The 19,275-nt window shown below is 39.8% G+C and overlaps 2 protein-coding genes across 4 annotated transcripts; one reads left to right on the top strand and one right to left on the bottom strand.

The window, feature by feature from the left end:
- The first annotated feature begins 1,730 nt into the window (after positions 1-1,730).
- Positions 1,731-12,973, top strand: LOC149097033 (BTB/POZ domain-containing protein 6-like). 2 transcript variants are annotated; one of them, XM_089279874.1, is made up of 3 exons: positions 1,731-2,702; positions 4,277-4,281; positions 11,445-12,973. In XM_089279874.1, the coding sequence occupies exons 1-3, from the start codon at positions 1,949-1,951 to the stop codon at positions 12,027-12,029; spliced, it is 1,344 nt and encodes a 447-aa protein (XP_089136000.1). In that variant the 5' UTR covers positions 1,731-1,948; the 3' UTR covers positions 12,030-12,973. The 2 variants fall into 2 exon arrangements, with proteins under 2 accessions (XP_089136000.1, XP_089136001.1); XM_089279875.1 differs by lacking the exon at positions 4,277-4,281 and having other exon boundaries at positions 1,731-2,732; positions 11,458-12,973.
- A 1,021-nt stretch (positions 12,974-13,994) lies between these two features.
- LOC149097032 (uncharacterized) lies at positions 13,995-19,275 on the bottom strand. Of its 2 annotated transcripts, XM_089280594.1 has the most exons (7): positions 19,091-19,266; positions 18,223-18,345; positions 17,562-17,639; positions 16,195-16,323; positions 15,328-15,429; positions 14,802-14,939; positions 13,995-14,189 (listed from the first exon to the last, which is right to left on the bottom strand). In XM_089280594.1, the coding sequence occupies exons 1-7, from the start codon at positions 19,164-19,166 to the stop codon at positions 14,185-14,187; spliced, it is 651 nt and encodes a 216-aa protein (XP_089136720.1). In that variant the 5' UTR covers positions 19,167-19,266; the 3' UTR covers positions 13,995-14,184. The 2 variants fall into 2 exon arrangements, with proteins under 2 accessions (XP_089136720.1, XP_089136721.1); XM_089280595.1 differs by lacking the exon at positions 14,802-14,939 and having other exon boundaries at positions 19,091-19,275.

Below are 19,275 nucleotides of genomic sequence, written 5' to 3'. Positions count from 1 at the left end.
CAACAAAACTACTGTTCATTTGAGTAAGGCGGGCTGTTATATCCAATATAAACTTACTACAGTATCCGCATGTGTTACGACAGCTTTGTTCCGAAAGGTTTTCATTTGGTCATTGCTTTCAGTATACATATCATCACAGAGCATATTGTATTTGTCACATGCCCGTATGCCCACGCACAGTTTCGCTAAAAACAAAAAAAAACAAGTTTTTTTGTGATCTTCAGGTTTCCACAAGCTGTGGCTATATCGCCGATCTAATTAAGAACATGTAGATATGCATCATTTAGGTTTTTAGATCTAATTACACCAGGTGTTCTGTAATCTATCCAACACGAAAGACCGTGTTTGCAAATAAATAGATTACAAAAAAAAAAATGTACGATTTCCTGTTTAGTTTGGTTGCTTTGACGAACAGTTTCGTTCTTTCAATCGCCTAGCGACTAGTTCACAGGGCATCGTCTTCAGGTAATGCGAAAAATGTTTCAGGGCTGATAACCCCGGGGGACTCCCATATACAAACGAAATACAAAAGAACCCCTAAGAGGTACCAAGATCCTGTTTTGTGGGTGTGGCTTAATTCTTTTTTTTTTTCACCCTTAAGAGGTACAATTCTAAAACAACACATTATCTCCTGTCATATATATTTTTTGCTCAATACCCTTAAAAATACCGCAAAATCTCCTGCTGTGAACCTTTTGAGGCTGAGCAAGCTAAGAGGTACCAAACCCGCCTTTTTAACCCCTAAAAGATATCAAGAGCACCCCCGTCTTTTTTATATGGGAGTGTTCCCCCCCCCCCCCCCCCCCCGCTTGGGTGATAACACCATATAGCGTATAGCTGGGTATTGTATTCCGACCAGACATTTTTACAGATATCAGATATACTTGCACATCCTTTCATGCCAGATCCATGTGCAAATGTCTGTCCATCTTCACAACAACCATAACGCCAGTCTTTACATCTATGAACATGGAAAGATCGAGAAGAAAACTATACAAGCATGTCAATTCGATTCTATCGGCGGCTACTGAAGATGGGTTTCTACAAACTGATCTTAAAAATAGCTATACTCAGTAAAGAGTTGATGGGACTATCTTTTAGACGTGTCAGTGGAGTAAGCTTTTCGCCGGTGGAATACTCCATTTTCAACACAAGATTGCATAAAACTTTATTGAACGAAAGAGGAAATTATATTTGAAAGAAACACCCCACACTAGTGTATGAGGCTTGTAGGCTTAAACTACTTTGCTGCTTGAAACAGCTAGCGAAGCCAGCTAGCGGCTACCATATTAACGCGGTTCCACTGTACCTGCTCTCTAGGTTTTCGTTGAAAATTGTTTCTCCCGGCATCGTTTTGGACATGTGAAACCAAGCAATCTTGGAACTGTTCGTAAGGTTTCAAAAGAGTCACACAAGTCATTAAGCCAATAAAGTGTTATTTGAAATACAGTATACGTTTTGTTATTATTCCAGGTACTATTGTATCATTGAAAACCGGATAGCAAGAAAGCTAAACGAAGCGCTATTCGGGCTAACCTGAAGTGCTATTTAGGCAAACTTTACTGAGGTGCTAGTCAGACTGGTTCAACTAAAATTTCATAGATCAAAACCGGCAGAAGGTCGGTTTTTGCAACGATTTTTCGACCGCGATATTTTGCCTGATATTATAATCAGGCCACTTAGGAAGAAACAAACAAGCTTTTGTATTTCATTCACTTCCTATAATTCTGGTAACACGAGTAAAATGTACTCAAGCTAAAATATCCAAAGGATGTGGTATAGCGTGACATAAAAGGGGGCTGGCGTGACCCGTTAGTAAGATGAGATACAAATTTGTTCGACCACCGCTGACTGACTAATCAGTACAACTTATTCAGATTCCAGAGTTTCTTATTATAAACAAGGCCTTCCAGAGACCTGAAAATCTCACGGTTGAAACCAAAGAACCATGTCTGTGATCGAGGAAAACTGGCAAACAACGAAGCCGACTATCAGAGAAAGAAGCAAGCACATGTTCAACAATGATCTCTTCAGCGATGTCAAGTTTGTTGTGCGAGGAGGGCCCAATGGCAAAAGTGAAAGTAAACAAGTGATTCCTGCTCACAAGTTTGTGCTGTCGATTAGCAGTCCTGTGTTTGAAGCCATGTTTTACGGTGAGCTGGCGGAGACTACAGACTCTATTGAACTACCTGACTGTGAGTACGAGAGTCTGTTGGAGTTGTTTCGTTACATATACAGCGATGAAGTGAACTTGAGCGGAAGTAATGTGATGGGAGTGTTGTATTTGGCGAAGAAATACATGGTGCCTTCACTGGCTGATAAATGTGCGGAATATCTGCAGGATAATTTACATGCATCAAATGTTTTCAGCATCTTGCCACAAGCACAGAAGTATGAAGAGAAAAACCTGGTGGATCAATGCTGGAAAGTGATCGATGAACAGACAGACGAGGCTGTGAAATCAGATGAGCTTGCGACAATTGAGAGGGCTTTATTTGAAACTGTAGTGGAGCGTGACACTTTGAATATTGAAGAGATAGAGTTGTTCAAAGCGGTGAATTTGTGGGCGACAAAGAGATGTGAAGAACAAGGCTTACCAACAGCTGGAAGTGAAAAAAGAAGAATTCTTGGAGAAAGGATTGTGAAAGGAATACGTTTTCCAGTGATGACCCAACACGAATTTGCTTCTGTAGTTCTTGACTGCAAGACAGATAGTACGCAGCTCTTACAAGGTCTCTCCTGATTGGCTCGATCAAACAATCGGAAACAATAGGGTACTTAAAATTCAAAATGGCGGACGATAATCGCGAAGCGCGAAAGTGAACAGAATGAGTTGTTTTGGAGCGGTATGTTTTCCTCTTCAGTTTTTAAAAGCCTGGCAACGGTCAATCTATAAACAAAGAATTATAACAGGTTTGCATCGCGTTTCCATTTTGGCGTTTTTGCGTTTTAAGCGCAGATTTTCTCTACGCATTACGCGTTAAGGATTATTGAAGCAGATTATTTTCCACGAATTATCAAACAACACCAAATATTAAACTTATTTGCAGATGATTCTTGCAAATGTTACCAGAAGTATTATTTTAGTTTAAGTAAGCTTACATTGTGAGTACAAACATAGTAGAATTTTGAGCTATTATTTACCCCAAGTAATTAAATGAATAATATTCGATCGCGTGTGGTGTTTGGAGGTTTTTATAGAGTAATACACTTCATCAAGAACTAAACGCTACAAAATGCAAACAGAATTTCCAACACAATTCTAGTTTAAACCCCGCTTGATTAAAAATTTATGGCATTTTCTCTGCAGAGGGTAGAACACCAACTTCATTAAAGTTGATGATTAATTTTTCATCAAAGTGTAAAGCCTTCCTCAATCCTTAGGAATTACTGATCACTTCAAAGAACATCATAACAAAATAAATGCAAACAAATAATATTAAATCAAGATGGGGATCTTTTATAAAGTAGCTAGCCAAGTTTTTGTAGGGCTTTTAATTTACCAGATCAGTAATTTTTTGTCATTTATGATGCTGTCTTGTTGGAGAGTTATATCAAAATCATTGAAAATCAGCTTAACTTTTCACAGGGTTGTAACACCAGATACAGCTTTCTGTTCATGAAATCATTCTTTTGGGCACCTGCATAATAAAGATGCCTTCCTTTTATGGATAATTTACAGAGGCAGGTCCAGAGATGTTCAGGGATGATGGGTGAGAGAATTTTTTCAGCCATAAGGGGGGACCTACCCTTGGTAAATATAGGCAAACTCATTGCTGTGGACACCTCTATGATAAAGACACCTCCTTTTCATAGATAATTTATAAAGGCAGGTCCAGAGATGTTCAGGGAGGATGGGTGAGGGAATTTTTTCAGCCATAAGGGGGAACCTACCCTTAGTAAATATAGGCAAACTCATTGCTGTGGACACCTCTATGATAAAGACACCTCCTTTTCATAGATAATTTATAAAGGCAGGTCCAGGGATGTTCAGAGGGGGAGGGGGTGGTTGGGGGAATTTGTTCAGCCATAAGGGGAAACCTACCCCAAATATTGCTCTAATTAGCTCTAATTGTAAGGATGTTGAATACTTTCTTCCACTGATGGGTCTGTTTCATCAGAGTGACCTTATTAATTTTGTTCAGATTTGACTGTATATTTTATTTGTTATTTAATTTGTTTACAGCAGTTTTCGATTGAGTGTTGTAAAACCAAAACCAAACAGTTACTTACCAGTGACACTAATTAGCCAATCTAAAATATTGCAAAACCAAAGCCAAAGTTATTGCCTGATTACTTTTGCCACTCAATTGAAAACCACTCTATTATATTTAATATTTAATTTGTTTTCTGGTTCGGTCTCCTTTTTGTGATCAAATGCCCTTGTCCTTATGTACTAAGCTGGGCGTTAACCAAGGCATTTTCTCATGAATACTGAAATTAGGTAAAGTAAATTTGGAGTAACTTTGTACTGTTAAGTTTGATGCAATGAATTAATTTTTAAAAAATGTGAAAAGAAACCAAGGTTATATAAACAAAGCCACTTAAGCTTAGCTTTCAAACTGTTTATTCTAAATAGAAACCTGATGCAATTTTAGCAATTCATAGACATAATGTCTCAGCAGAGCAAAACCTAAGGTGGGCAGTAACATGATAGTATTCAGTGAGGGATGTCCCACAAGTATTTTGATGTCCATTATTTCCAATATTTTGTATAGCAAATTCCTTTGCATTTTCATTTGGCAGGATTTTTTCCACCAAGTTCTGTTTCAAATTTAGTTTCTAAGGTTTCTGACATGGACAAACTAGTTTGATGTCTGCCAGTTGACTCTGGTACTCTGGTGCTTGAGGGATTGGATATGAGGACTTTGCAGACGAGCTCCCAGTTGAGGATCTTGGAGGATCTTCTTTCCTTACTATCACCACAACTCCATCCTCAGGACTATCTTAATTTTTTTCTCACTTTATCGTCATCATCTGCTCTCATCACGTCAATAGGCACATAAGGCTACCATGGTATCAATCCAGCACTGTCCTTTTTGCGCACCCAGCCTTGTTACTTTGTTTCTACGCAGGCTTTCCCCAAGTGGTCTCGGTTCTCCCTCTCGCTCTTCTTCCTGCTGGTACCTATCCCAATGCTGTGAAGTAGTCAGTCATTTACGCCCTGTCTCCTTAGTACTTGTCCTAACGAACTTAGTCCTTGTCCTAACGAATTCTACCTTCTACATCACACCTTGTAATTTACGTCATCAATTTTAGTGGATGTTTTTAAAATTATTTGAGGGGAGGGGGTGTATACACTGTTCATCAGTCGTTGATTAACTGGTGGTTGTCGAGAAGTTATTTTCAATTGGCAGTTGTAATACGTTTAAGTGGCCGTCCCCGTTGTGGACAGGTGGCTGTTGTGAATATATGGACTGTCTGCTGGGACAACAAAAAGTGAATGTTGTTAGAGAGGGGGCCGTTACAGGAGGTTCAACTGTAATCATGCTGTTTTTTGGTGTTGTAATTGCGCCCTGAACACCTCACTCACTGACAAACAGTGTTAGGTACTTTTCCATGTCGATGTTGGTTAACGTATTGTACTAGCCCTACAAATTAAATTCATTAAATTGCAGTCCAACCTTTTCCAGCAATTCTATCTTGGATTGTATAATTTAGTTTCCTGAGAATTTCATCCTTTCTGAGAATTGGATTGATTCCAAATTTACCTTTAACCTTTTCCAGTGTTTCCACCCACTTGTTCTTAAACTGTCCTGTGTTTCTTTTTGGCTTATCCAAATGATCCGACAATACCAGATGAAAGTTTTCCAAAAGCATGTATGCTCCCTTTTTAAAAGTAAACCACGGCATTAGATAATCTCTGAAAAGAGAGCTATACTCCATTTCAAGAAACCATTCACAAGAGATTCCGAGTGCCTCGTTTAGAGAGAAATTTTCGTTTGCTTCCCTATGATGGCAGGCAATTTAAAGCCAATTTTAGCAGCCAGACAACACAAAGCTTAGAAACATTTAAATGCCTAGGGTTGTCCAGGTGCGTCAAAAAGCATACCAAAGTGCTTGATGGAAGTCGAGTCCAAATAAATATAATATAAGACTGGCATAAATCAAGACAAACATGAAAGACAAAAAAACACAGTATCTTTAACACTTAAGAATAAAAAGCAGCGATATTAAAGAATGACGTTTCGACAGCTCCATGCCATCATTCTCAAATTCAAATAAAATACGTTATGTGAGTTCGTTATATAGTGAATGTTCGTGTGAAGGTCTCAGTGCATGTGATTAAGAGATAAAAATAATCGATGAGTAAAAATAGAAATATCAAGTGTGGTGCGCTTGAACTGTCAAATAACTGTCATTGTTCGTGAACGAACAATGCGTTGTTTATGAATACAAATGTGATCTGTGCGACGCAGATTATGTGGGCTATACATGCCAACCGGCGTCGACAAAACCTGGATCGGACCAGACCGGATCACGGATTGGATCACGGACCGGATCACGGATCGGATCACGGATCGGATCACGGATCGGATCACGGATCGGATCACGGATCGGATCACAGACAAAAACAGGTTTTAAAGAAAAAAAAATCCCCCCAAAAATCAAATCGTTTATAAGATAATAATAAATAAAAAATAAAAGTGGAAGACTAAATATGTTAAATGAAAATAAGAATCCCGAATTTGACGCAATAACATATTAATGACAAGAGGTCATTTAAAAAGCCAAATAACCGCTTAATTTACAACGAATTTAAATTGTAATGAACAGGCAGATGTAGTTATATTTGAATGTTAGTTGGCTCGACGCTTGCGTGAACCTCCCATTCTCGTTTTTGAAATTGTTGTTCGTATCAGTAGCTAATTCTCGGCTACATTTTCGTGTCAGATGTGAGCATTACAGTTGGCGTTACAGTTAATGAGAAAACTTACGTACGAAACCTTATGGACATGGCTTGCTTTAAAGGAGCTACGTCACGATTTGCGCGTCTTGAAAAAACTAGCCTAGTTTTTCAAGTTCGTCATTTGCAGCCCTCGTTAATCTTTGCCATCCTCAACAATCCTCATTCCGTTTTGATTTGTTCTTGCCTCTTAAGTGTTTTCTATCCTAGAACACGATCATTTTAAGGTTTTATTCTATTTACAGGCAACTCTTTACGACCCCAAAAATGACTTTCCGCATCTAAGTTTTACTTACTTACCTACTTGCTTGCTTGTTTGCCTGCTTGCCTGCTTGCCTGCTTGCTTGCTTGCCTGCCTGCCTGCCTGCCTGCCTGCCTGCCTGCGCCTGCCTGCCTGCCTGCCTGCCTGCCTGCCTGCCTGCTTGCTTGCTTGCTTGCTTGCTTGCTTACTTACTAACTCTAAAAATCGTGACGTAACTCCTAAAATGTTGTTTATTCTCGGGTTGCGTTATCGTTCACACTATCGATGTCATTCCTATAATTTTTGTGAAACAGCTATATTTCCTTGAAATACAACTGGTTTGTTTCGTTTTATTCCAGTGCGAAATATCGTATTCCAAACTCACATCCGTGTAAAAATATAGACTTGTCTCAAAAACGAAAATTGTTTGAAATCATCAGGTGTTTAATTTTTTGTGTTTTCAGTTTTTGTGTTTCGATTCATACGTTCGTCCTATTATTAACATGCTGACTCGTTTTATGACAGTTTACCTTTGATGCAAGTGAATATACAAAATATCATTTATCTGAACTGCGGAGAAAGATATGAAGACATGATTGATCATCGCAATTATACACACAACTTAAGCAGTCGTGAAATTAAAGCCTGAAAAAAATTCAGGCCTGAACGGGACTCGAACCCATGACCTCTGCGATACCGGTGCAGTGCTCTACTAACTGAGCTATCAAGCCAACTGGGAGTTGGTCACATTGTGAGTTCGTAATATACCCGTAGATGGTGAAGAGTGCAAGTGAATATACGAAATATCACATATTGAACTGCGGAGAAAGATATGAAGACATGATTGATCATCGCAATCAAAACCCAACAGCCTCAAAAAAAGTTCATCTGTGACCAGCTCCCAGTTGGCTTGATATTATAAAAGAATAAAAGAATATCACACCTGAATTAAATAAAACGTTCTGCTCACATTAGTCACTCTAGTGTAATTTGCTCAACAAAATTTTGATTTTTGCATTTTTTTCCTTGATCCTATCCGTGATCCGGCCCGATCCAGATTTTGTCGACGCCGCATGCCAACACCTATTTCAGCGCATTAATGACCACAAGCATTCTGTCATTGGTAAACACCTGCGGGACGTACACAATCTGAGGAACAAAGATCTCCGTAACCAATTTACAATCCTCAAGAAATGCCGTCGGAAACTGGATTGTTTAATTTATGAAATGCTCTTCATCAAAAACAAAAAACCAACACTTAACACTCAATCTGACTCTGTTAAAGCAAAACTTTTTATTTGACAGTTCAAGCACACCACGCTTGGTATTTTTATTCTTATTCATCGATTATTTTTATCTCTTAATCATATGCACTGAGACCTTCACACGTTCATTCACTATATAATGAACTCACATAACGTATCTTATTTGAATTTGAGAGTGATGGCATGGAGCCGTCGAAACGTCATTCTTTAATGGTCTCTAATATCGCTGCTTTTTATTCTCAATTGTTTATCGAAAACCTTAGTTATTAGAATCTTTAACACTGTTTGAAAAATATAGTAAACACAGTCAACTATTAAGCGGCCACCCCTTATCAAGTGGCCAGATATCGACGACATTCCGACATCGCAAATCGAAAAACAACGTTATCAGTTTTAGTGCAAAAACCGTGGTAAAATGGTCCACTATGCCTATAATTGATCAAGGTCCATTTCTAGGCTTCGCCCATAATTAACATCCAACTTTTCATGGCAGCCAAAAAGAACATACAGTGCAAAAAGTAGCCAGTGTAAAAGGGCCGAGAAAAACAGAAAGGAAAGGGGCAACAAACAAAATTGAGAACGGTTAATGGCAAGAAAAAAAAAGTCCAAATTTTGGCTTATGCGCATGCCCGGAATGGAAATTTTGCTCAATTTTGTAACAATCTTCGAAAAATCTCTCCTTTTAGTGAAAAAAAAACTTTCTTAGCAAAACTTAGGCTTATTTAGCATCATGGCAGCTAAAACGGTTAAAAACGGTACTTTTTGGCTAAAGTTTGGTATCCAAAGGGTTAATAGAATGAATGTATTTTATGCTAAACAAACTGAAATGATTAAGCGAAAGAAAAATCAATTTTCAATTTATGTTGTAAATTGCAGTTGGCTTTACACAGCTTTCTAAGCTGGGCGTACATTCTCTAGATGGACATTGCAAAACAACATGGGCAACAAGGGCAACAAGGGCAACAAGGGCAACATGGGCAACAAGGGCAACAAGGGCAACAAGGGCAACAAGGGCAACAAGGGCAACAAGGGCAACATGGGCAACAAGGGCAACATGGGCAACAAGGGCAACATGGGCAACATGGGCAACAAGGGCAACAAGGGCAACAAGGGCAACATGGGCAACAAGGGCAACAAGGGCAACAAGGGCAACAAGGGCAACATGGGCAACATGGGCAACAAGGGCAACAAGGGCAACAAGGGCAACATGGGCAACAAGGGCAACATGGGCAACATGGGCAACAAGGGCAACATGGGCAACAAGGGCAACAAGGGCAACAAGGGCAACAAGGGCAACAAGGGCAACATGGGCAACATGGGCAACAAGGGCAACAAGGGCAACATGGGCAACAAGGGCAACATGAGCAACAAGGGCAACAAGGGCAACAAGGGCAACAAGGGCAACATGGGCAACATGGGCAACAAGGGCAACAAGGGCAACAAGGGCAACAAGGGCAACATGGGCAACATGGGCAACAAGGGCAACAAGGGCAACAAGGGCAACAAGGGCAACATGGGCAACAAGGGCAACAAGGGCAACAAGGGCAACATGGGCAACAAGGGCAACATGGGCAACAAGGGCAACAAGGGCAACAAGGGCAACATGGGCAACATGGGCAACAAGGGCAACAAGGGCAACATGGGCAACAAGGGCAACAAGGGCAACAAGGGCAACATGGGCAACATGGGCAACAAGGGCAACAAGGGCAACAAGGGCAACATGGGCAACAAGGGCAACATGGGCAACAAGGGCAACAAGGGCAACATGGGCAACAAGGGCAACATGGGCAACAAGGGCAACATGGGCAACATGGGCAACAAGGGCAACAAGGGCAACAAGGGCAACATGGGCAACAAGGGCAACAAGGGCAACAAGGGCAACATGGGCAACATGGGCAACAAGGGCAACAAGGGCAACAAGGGCAACATGGGCAACAAGGGCAACATGGGCAACAAGGGCAACAAGGGCAACATGGGCAACAAGGGCAACATGGGCAACAAGGGCAACATGGGCAACAAGGGCAACATGGGCAACATGGGCATCAAGGGCAACAAGGGCAACAAGGGCAACATGGGCAACAAGGGCAACAAGGGCAACAAGGGCAACATGGGCAACAAGGGCAACAAGGGCAACAAGGGCAACAAGGGCAACAAGGGCAACAAGGGCAACAAGGGCAACAAGGGCAACAAGGGCAACATGGGCAACAAGGGCAACAAGGGCAACAAGGGCAACAAGGGCAACATGGGCAACAAGGGCAACAAGGGCAACAAGGGCAACAAGGGCAACAAGGGCAACAAGGGCAACAAGGGCAACATGGGCAACATGGGCAACAAGGGCAACAAGGGCAACATGGGCAACAAGGGCAACAAGGGCAACAAGGGCAACAAGGGCAACAAGGGCAACAAGGGCAACAAGGGCAACAAGGGCAACAAGGGCAACAAGGGCAACATGAGCAACATGGGCAACAAGGGCAACAAGGGCAACAAGGGCAACAAGGGCAACAAGGGCAACAAGGGCAACATGGGCAACAAGGGCAACAAGGGCAACATGGGCAACAAGGGCAACAAGGGCAACAAGGGCAACAAGGGCAACATGGGCAACATGGGCAACAAGGGCAACAAGGGCAACATGGGCTACAAGGCTACCAGGCTACAGGGCTACAGGGCTACAGGGCAACAAGGGCTACATGGGCTACATTGGCTACAAGGCTACTGGGCTACAGGGCAACAAGGGTAACTGGGCAAATCTTCATCCTTACTTTATACCCTTGCATGAAGCATCTTTTATTTCAAGAAAGTAACAAAGAACTTCAAGGCTAAACTAACTTAAATCAACCTATGCATTCGATCTACGTTCCTGATATCCTTTCCCATCGAAATCTTTTTATATTTCCTTCTATATTTATTTCTTGGTATTCATTTCTTATTATATTTTTAATTAATCCACTTCTTATTGAATATTTTTTCATCCTAAAACTACGTCGACCAATCAGAGCGAACCTTGTAAGAGCTGCGTACCGCCTCCTGCAAGATACTGACACAAGACGAAGCTTTTAGCATAGTTAAATATTTTAATTCAGTTCCGGACACTCCGGTAGGATTTTCCGAGCAGAGGAGAATTCGTCATAAGGAATCTTTTCAGCGTTGTCGCAGATTTGGTTCCGTGGTTCACACTGACTTGGGTTATCCCTATGCAGCTGATAAAAGAGACTGTCTTCTTTTTATGGTCGACAGAGACATCTCCTTACTTGGAGTAACACTCTGCGGAGGCAAAGATTGTAATTATTCTGTGACTATTGCGATACAAAATTTGGTTGATGGTAGTTTTCCTTGTGCCAAATCAGGAAAATTTTCTTCTGCGTGTATCCAGTCATCAGAACTAGTTTCCTACTACGGCTTCAATATTTTCTTCGGCCGTCCAGTTGTGATAAACACGGGTGGCCTTTACCGGATTGAAGCTTCCATCTGTGGTGCCAATTCTTGTTTTGGTGTAGATGGTAGAAAGTCTGTGCTGTGTTCAGGAGTGACATTTACTTTTGAGAAAAGTTCTGACAGTAGCAATGGAACTACAGTCAGACGAGGGCAATTTCCAGAGTTTCTTTTTACTGTAATATAAATAGTTCTTAAATTCTCTATCAACCCGGGATTTTGATTAACGATTAGGTTTTGATTAAATTGCCCTTTTATTGTAAAGTCATGTAAATCTAATAAATGGGTACCATTCAGTATTGAATGGAATTAGCTTGCAAGTTGGTTGACAGCTTCTCACGAATAGTAGGAATAAATCGGGATGTTTCTGATGCGTACAATTTTGGCACAAAAGTAATGAAGTAATATTTTTTGAGGTAACCAAAACAACAAAGAACGGACAACATTCAGACAGATTGCCAATGACCATTAGCCTGCGAACGCAGACGTATTTCCGGCTGTCACTTGGTTCCGCCGAAAAATAACGTCTGCGAACCCGAGCCAGAAAACGATTTCTGCGACGTAATGACTTTTGTTTCTCCTTGGCCAATTAGATTCCATGATAGACTGAAACTCGAGTGCTCCTCGCAGAGGATACCGCGCGCAGTAGTTCTGGGGTTATTTGAGCTAAACTGTGATTGGCTTAGAATTTCTACGTCACAGAATCGTTTTCTGGCTCGGGTTCGCAGACGTTATTTTTCGGCGTAACCAAGTGACAGCCGGAAATACGTCTGCGTTCGCAGGCTAATGACCATAAACTTGCCATCGATGACAAACATTTCAAAAAGTCATTGCTTTTTCTGTGTTAACTATTTTTATCATATAATATGATATATTAGTTTAGTTCTCTAGTTTTGAATATTCTATATTCTATATTTTATATTTTATATTTTTTATGGGTATAATGTTTATTGTGTTGGCTTTATTGAAAGTAAGTTTAGGTTTGCATAATTTAGATATCCTTTCACACAGTTTAATTTTAATAAGGAACTTAAGTGTTCTGTAGAAACTGGCCTACTGATACAGATATCGTTTATCTTTTCCTTTGTTGATAAATATATAAAATAAAATAAAAGGGGATTTTCTATGCCATCTTCAGTTTCTAACCTACCGTAATGATTCGATTTAACGCCCGGGGCGCTTATTTACTTTTGTTGCCCCAAGGGAAGGCGCTTATTTATTTTTATTTTTATTTTATTTTATTTCTTTGAGAAACAACCGAATGTTCAAAACAAATTTTAATACTGTATTTATTAAGAAAGGAACAATAACAGAAACTGGAACAGTAACAGATAAACGGTTAATGTTCAGTTAACATGAGGATAGCTTTGACAGTGTCACTTTCGGTACATCGATACGTGAATAAAAGCTATCTGGTGCGACATCTTCGACGTCCGACTCGGTGATTCCGTAGAAAGAATCCCTGTCGCGTGAATTGCTCATGGCTTGTTGAACAACGTTGAGTCGTTCTAGCCCTGCATGGCAAGGCTGATTTTCCTTGAATCAGGGAATAATATTAGAATGGGGGCGCTTATCAGAATGGGGGCGCTTATTGGAATAGGGGCGCTTATAAATTAAAACACATTCGAAGTGGGGGGGGGGGATCTTATTCGAATGGGGGCGCTTATTGGAATAGGGGCGCTTATCAATAAAAACACATTCAAAGTGGGGGGGGGTGCTTATTCGAATGGGGGCGCTTATTGGTAGGAGGGCGCTAAATCGAATCATTACGGTATTTTAAATTTTTTCATGATGATCCATTGAACTAAATAACTGTCTCTCAGAATTAGTTTTACTCCTACCTGAGGTACAGGTAGCATGAAGGTTCCCTCACCTTACACTATTTCAAGCTTGACAGACTCATTAGTTTGTTGGGATTATGAGCTTTGATCTATTTGTTGACTTCAGCTTAACATTTTCAACTCCCACCTTTAAGTGCACCAATCAACACTTAATGGACTTTCTTCAAAGATTTTCCCAGAGGAAATAAATTGACAAAGAGATGGTCTTGTTGCATATGGTGCAACAGAAGTTGGAATTGTTAAATGTGTACACTGGTTTTCGTTGCAACTGATGATCAGCGATGTTAATAACAAATAACGATCACGCAGTGCTTTATTTCTTATATTTTATTGAATTTGAGAACTCCCTGATATCCAGTTTCAAAATAATATATGAAATGTGAGTACATCCTATTTGTATTCTTTACTGTAAAATCGCTTCGAATTCCAGGAGACGTTAATTAATCACTGTAGAGCGCTTGAAAACTGGCAGCTGATGATGACTTGACTTGTTCTGACGCCTTAGCCTGGAAAAGCAACGCGTGCACCGTTAGTGACTATGATGGCATCTAACTCTCATTCACAAACTGATTAGCTGCTCAGACGTCATTTTACGTACAAGGATTAATTTTCGCTCGCAAAGTTATGCTTTGGCAGCAATATTATTATCTTAAGTAACAGTAATAGCCTATTTCAGGCCGGAGTCCTACTTTCAAGGCATGATAAATCTAACTAGGTGACGTGACAAATCTTAAATATGGCCCATCTAATTTAATAATAATAATAATAATAATAATAAAATAATAATAATAATAATAATAATAATAGATTTATATAGCGCTAATTAGATTTATATAACGCTTTTTAGTGCGTGACAGACTAATTTTAATGCGTGACACATTTCGATGTATACGTAACACATCTTATCTTGATATATCTAATTTTATTGCGTGATATACCTATTGTGGATACGGGACCTTTCTATAACAGTTGTTGGGTTGCAATTCTAACTTCAATGCATGCATGCATTTATAATTTTAATGCGCGGCCCATTTAACATTAATGTGTTAGATTTTCACCAAGTGCTTGATATATATAATTTTGGTGTGTAATATTTTGCATTTAATTTTAATGCGTACCAGCAAAGGAGCTTATCCTGCATTGTCCGCAGGTCAGGGGGCACATAGTTTCCAAGAAGGTTCGCAGGTTATAGAACTTTGTTTTGCCGCATTGGGACTTCCAAAGTCTACAAGCCCTGGGGTATGCATCTGCGCAAGCTACGCGCCAAAAACAAAAGAAACAAGCAAACAAATAAGAAATATTGCCATTTTATCCCGTAGTTGTACTTTTTTGTTTGACAAAGGGAGTAATAATAGAAGAATATGAAGGAAAAGGAGGATAGCAAGAGGAAAAATAACAAAGGAGTAGAATTGAGAAAGAGAAAGAGAAGGAGAAGAAGGCAAGGCGAAAAATTAAAAAAAAAAATAGGAAGCAAAAGGAGAAGGACTAAGGAATAGGAGGAGAAGGAGCAGGAACACAGAAAAGTTCGTAAATTCCTATAACGTTCGCCACCATATTTGCAGAGGAGAAACGGACAGACATGGAACAATTCACTTGGCTTGTAACGAAGAGTTGATTTGAAAGAAAAAAGAAAAAAAAACTCACGTGGGCATCCTTGTTTGTTAGGCCCAGTAGCTTCTTGCCCATTCCAGCAACAACCGTAAACTGGGTTGGTCCACTCACATGACATCTTGGGACTTGGTGACTCTGTTTAACAAAGAATGAGAAGCAAAGCAGTTGAACCAAAATCCCTGGTGAAGCCCCATCTGAAAAAGGCGCGAGTATGGTGGTTTTCTATTTAATTGTTGTTGCACAATTGCGGAGTTTGGTATCACTTAGGTGATTCAAGATGGAACCTTGAATTTTTTTTACCCATTAAGGTATCTTTTAAGGTTACACACAAAAAACCCTAAACGTCGTCACATCAAGCAGCTGATGTTTTTCAAATCCATCAAAAAATTTTCTCACACGCGATTGGTGATGCAGCCAAATTTGGTGGCTCCTCGGGTAAATGTCAGCTGGCATTTGACGTACAAATTTTCTGTTTTCTTTCGATATTCTTACATTTGTAATTGTCAAAATAATTAAAATACATATACACCTCAAATGGAGGACTGAATATTGTTTATTTATCAATCAGGCTTAGAATCTTTGAAATAGAATGTGAACTTGTTTATCGTCATTCAAGTGCGATTATATCTATTATTTGGCTCTTTGTTTTAGGATAGTATCTTTTGGGGGTCACGTGACACACATAAATCTTGATGACGAGATGACGAGATGACGAGATGACGAGATGACGAGATGACGAGATGACGAGATGACGAGATGACGAGATGACGAGATGACGAGATGACAAGATGACAAGATGACAATGAGATGATTTAGTCCTCTTTTTAAACAACAACAACAACAACAACAAACTACCGTTCATTTGAGTAAGGCGGGCTCTTATATCCAATATAAACTTACTACAGTATCCGCATGTGTTAGGACAGCCTTCTTCCAAAAAGTTTTTCATTTGTTCATTGCTGTCAATGTCCACATCATCACAGAGCATTTTGTATTTGTCACAAGCTCGTGTGTCCACGCACAGTTTCACTAGAAACAAAAAAAAAGGAAGTTTTTTTTTTTTATCTTCAGGTTACTTCTTTCCAGACGCTGTGGCGATATCGCTAATTTAGTTAAGAACATGTAAATAGGCATCATTTATATATAAGTGTTCTGTAATATATCCAACACGAAAGACCGTGCTTGACCACAATTCCAAACACCGAGAAGAAAGTTGAAAATGCGACGTGTAGTGGAGAATTTTTGACGAACTCTGAGGTATTTGGAATTGTGGTCAAACATGGTCTTTAGTGTTTGATATATCTTCTCGATCGAAACTAAAACTAACTAGAAAACGAAAAATGAAATCGTAATAATCTATGGTAATTACGATCAGATATTCAAACACCCTCAAGATCATGATTGCCCTTGTTTAAAGTTCATAAATAAGTAATGAGTTTGCGAAGGTAATTTTCGACTTTTTCTGGGTAAGAATTGTAAATTTTTTGATACATCTTGTGAAATGTCCCTCTATGTTGTGGGACTTCTAGTCTCCAGGTCAGCGATTGTCATTTGACCGGTTGAAATTTAAGTTAGATTACAAACAAATAGATTACAAATGAATGCACGTTTGCCTTTTCAGTTTGGTTGTTTTGCTGAACAGTTTCGTTCATTCGATCGCCTAGCGACTTTTCAAAGCACGTCGTCTTCGGGTAATGCGAAAAATGTTACAGGGCTGATAACCCCCCCCCCCAACCCGGGGTGACTCCCATAAAAAAAGGACAGGGGTGATCGTTGGAAAGTTTGAAAAGAATCCCTAAGAGATACCAAGATCCCGTTTAGTGGGTGTAGCTTAAATTTTTTTCACCCCGAAGAGGTACAATTCTAAAACGACACATTATCTCCTGTCATATTTTTTTTGCTCAGTACAGCAAAAGCTCTCACTGTGGACCTTTTGAGGCTCAACACGTTAAGAGGAACCAAAACCGCTTTTTTAACCCGTAAAAGGTACCACGAGCACCCCCGTCCTTTTTATATGAGTGACCCCCCCCCCCCCCTCCACCTCACGGGGTGATAACTGACATCATAGTGTATACCTGGGTATTGTATTGCGACCAGATATTTACAGAAATCACATATCTGTAAAAATAGAGCGCCCTTTAATGGATAGAGCGCCTGCCCGGTGTTCGGGAGGTCATGGGTTCGATTCCTATCGGGGGCTCAGATTTGTTTCTTTGTCCCACGTTCGTGTCATGTTGATTAGTTCATTTTTCACATCACATATATACTTGCACATCCTTTCATGGCAGGTCCATCTGCAAATGTCTGTCCATCTTCACAACAACCATAACGCCAGTCTTTACATTCTACGAACATGGAAAGATCGAGAAGAATACTATACTAGCATTTCAATTCGATTCTATAGCTACTGAAGATGGCTTTCTACAAAGTGATCTTAAAGATAGCTATACTCAATAAAGAGGTGATGGGACTGTCTTTGAGACGTGTTGAAGTAGGCGTTATTTTCATGGAATACATCATTTTCAACACAAGATTGCATAAAATGTTATTGAACGAAAGGAGGCAATTGTATTTGAAAGAAACATCCCACCCTAGTGTATAAGCCTTGCAGGCTTAAACTACTTTGCTGCTTGAAATAGCTAGCGAAGCAAGAAATCTACACTGTAAAAATAAAATGATTAATTTTTTTCATGCTACATTTACGAAGAAATATCTCTGTCAAACGTCGGATGGAGCAACAATTAACAACAACAAAAACTTAAAGACCGAAACAACGACATCGAAACAATTGCCTCATATATATATATGGCTTATTATGATCTGACCCGGCTCAGCGATAATTAATGTAATGACTATTTAGGACTTTGGATCTCGGACTCTCTATTGTGAAATCAGTCGTTGTCTTGGAGATCATCATTGCCACCTTACCACAAAATCGACAAGTCTTAGCACATCGTGATCTCATCCACTTTTCGTATCTCTGATCTTGACAAGCTCCCAAAGAGGCGTAGTACTCACAGCGAGGAAAAATATCTTTGCATTCTCCTACCTCTGTCGAGGAAGTATAGATTTATAATTGCAAATAAAAAATGTACAAACGGAAAAACAAGTGTCTTGTTTAGGGACAATTTTTTTCTTAGAAATACTCGAGGACTTTCAGTTTTAATTGTTTTATTAATCTATGATAACGGTTAATTCATGAAAAGTCGTCATTACGGGCTAGGTAAGTTTCATGTACGTAGCTACAGTGTACCATAGGGCAATAGAACCGACCATTTAATAAAGTTTTAAAAAATGTTGGAAGCATCTTCTCTCATTTGTGGGAGCCCTAAGATGATGATCATGACATTACCATCAAGAGGGATCGAGGGTAAGAAATTTGAATTTCAAGAATACTCGAAAGATTTAATGAACAAGCTTCAGAACATCTGTCTTGGCAGTATGATAGAAAATACATTCTGCAGTATAAGCATTGACATTTGCGAAAGTCTGACTAAGTGAATCGGCGGGGGATGCATCAGACATGATGTAAAAACTTCCAAACAGTTAAGGAATAACAAGGGAAGAAATGCAAAAAGAAAATGAGTAACCAAACGACATGGATCAGTTAACGGACTGACGCATGGCAAGAAGCGATTCTGTCGGTTTACAGCAGAGCGCTGGTGCCAGAGAGGTGTGGAAATTAGAGGAAATTCGTAGAATGGTTCAAACAAAGCCTTTAAGCATTGACTTGCAAGAAAATGACTTGATCTGGAACTAAATGAACAAAAATCATGGAGCTAAATCGTTCACTTACCTTCCCCTCTGGCAGGAATAAAACAATTCAGACTCGTGAAAAAGAGGATAGCAAACACAGTTTTTAGGAAAGGCATCGTTCAGTGGAAGAAAGTAGCTAATGGGTGTTTGATTCACGTACTTTCTCGCCTCACCTCATCAATAACTGAAATTTGTTACAGCTTTAATTACTAAACCTATATTCTT

The sequence above is a fragment of the Orbicella faveolata genome, unplaced genomic scaffold (genome assembly GCF_042242905.1).
Source record: "Orbicella faveolata isolate gen_17 unplaced genomic scaffold, um_ofav_v1 contig_47, whole genome shotgun sequence".
Classification (NCBI taxonomy): Eukaryota; Metazoa; Cnidaria; class Anthozoa; order Scleractinia; family Merulinidae; genus Orbicella; species Orbicella faveolata.
Note: the sequence above shows the minus strand (reverse complement) of the source record. Positions and strands in the feature narration are given on the sequence as shown.